Here is a 1,340-nt window from a genome sequence, read left to right as displayed (position 1 = left end):
GGCTGCGCCTGGCATCCGTAGTTGCTCGGCCGATTTGGGGTCATAAACTCCTCTCCTGGGGTCGTAAATACCGCTCCTGGTTTGAGCGTTTGCCCATCTGACTCATCCATCCATTTTGGCCTCTCTTCTTCTGAACAGGGGGAACGGCATCTCGTACAGGTGTAGGCACATCCTGTGAGAGAAGCCGCAGCCTGGGGATCGCGCTGGGGCGATCCTGGGTGGGTACCGTGATACTGACCTTCTACTCCTGGTCGGGGGTCAACCCAGGGGCGGTAGCTCTCTGTGGGCCGCACATCCCTGAGGCCAGCAGGACCAGAGGAGGTCGTCTTCGGTGTCTCACGGCCATTGTTCATGGCGTTCGCGGTAGGGAGCTGGGCTTCCTTGAAACCCTGAGTCACCACCCCGGTGGTGACTAGCTCCGTGTCTGCGACCGGGGCGCTCCTTCGTTGGGAGTCTGTCCACGGGTCGCTAGTAGCAAGACGCTTCGGAGTTCCTCTGCGGGGCAGCGCGTCTGACTGGTCCCGTATCTGGTTCTCGAGGGCTCCGGGGGTGCTCAACAGCTTCCTCAACTCATCGACCGAGATGGTGACGGTCGTCACGTTGGCTTCCACTCCGTGGGGTACTTCGTCGTCGACACGAAGGACTTTCCGAGTCACCGGACCACTTGATCGGTAAGGAGTCGTTGAGTCTCCTTCCGACACTAATATTTCGGAGTCCTTAGTGGCGGGTCGGAGGTACCGGGCGAGGGTCGTAAATCCTTGTCCGGCGAGGCAGAAGGCGCTGCCTGAGAGCAGGAGTCCAGAGATGGTCCTGCTGCCCAGGCGAGCGAGGTCAGTGGGAAGGGAGGGTGAGCGGAGGGCGCCCTACAGGTGGGCAATCGCAGCGCAGGCCAACTCCCAAGCTATGGAGTGTAGCTCCTGCACTGCGTTGCCCATCAAGCCGACGAGCCCCCAGAGGACGGCCACCCGCGCCAAGCACAGCAGTGGGTTGCGGTACGCGAACCGAAGCGCGGGTGCCACGCGAAGCATGACCTCCATGGCCAGACCCGTGAAGAGAAGGGCCAGGAGGTCGAAGTGCGTGGTTGATATGTTGAGCATGGTGTGGTGATGTCAAAGTCAAAGCCGTAGAGATATAAGTTTAGAACCAAACACATAATGCATTGCATGAATGAGGGGTGTGGGGTCCTTAAAGAAAACGACACAAAGTTGGTCGCCCTTTACCGACCACCTTGCTTCAGCTGTCATTTGTAGTTCAGAGGAAGAGTGGGGGGCTCATAACCCCCAGGTCCGTGGATCGAAACCACGCGCTGCTATTATCACTTTGCAGAGTTGGCGGACATC

At 59.2% G+C, this 1,340-nt stretch overlaps 1 protein-coding gene across 1 annotated transcript; it reads right to left on the bottom strand.

Annotated features, from left to right (window-relative positions):
- Positions 1-863: 863 nt before the first annotated feature.
- KVP17_003502 (uncharacterized protein) lies at positions 864-1,097 on the bottom strand (the record flags this gene model as incomplete). The annotated part of the gene is made up of 1 exon (XM_068520857.1): positions 864-1,097. One exon carries the CDS (start codon positions 1,095-1,097, stop codon positions 864-866), a length of 234 nt encoding a protein of 77 aa, XP_068371259.1.
- Between the last annotated feature and the right edge of the window lie 243 nt (positions 1,098-1,340).

The sequence above is a fragment of a genome, assembly GCF_019968985.1.
Source record: "MAG: Porospora cf. gigantea B chromosome Unknown PgB_NODE_8881_length_1340_cov_372.514, whole genome shotgun sequence".
In the NCBI taxonomy this organism is placed as follows: Eukaryota; Apicomplexa; class Conoidasida; order Eugregarinorida; family Porosporidae; genus Porospora; species Porospora cf. gigantea B.
Note: the sequence above shows the minus strand (reverse complement) of the source record. Positions and strands in the feature narration are given on the sequence as shown.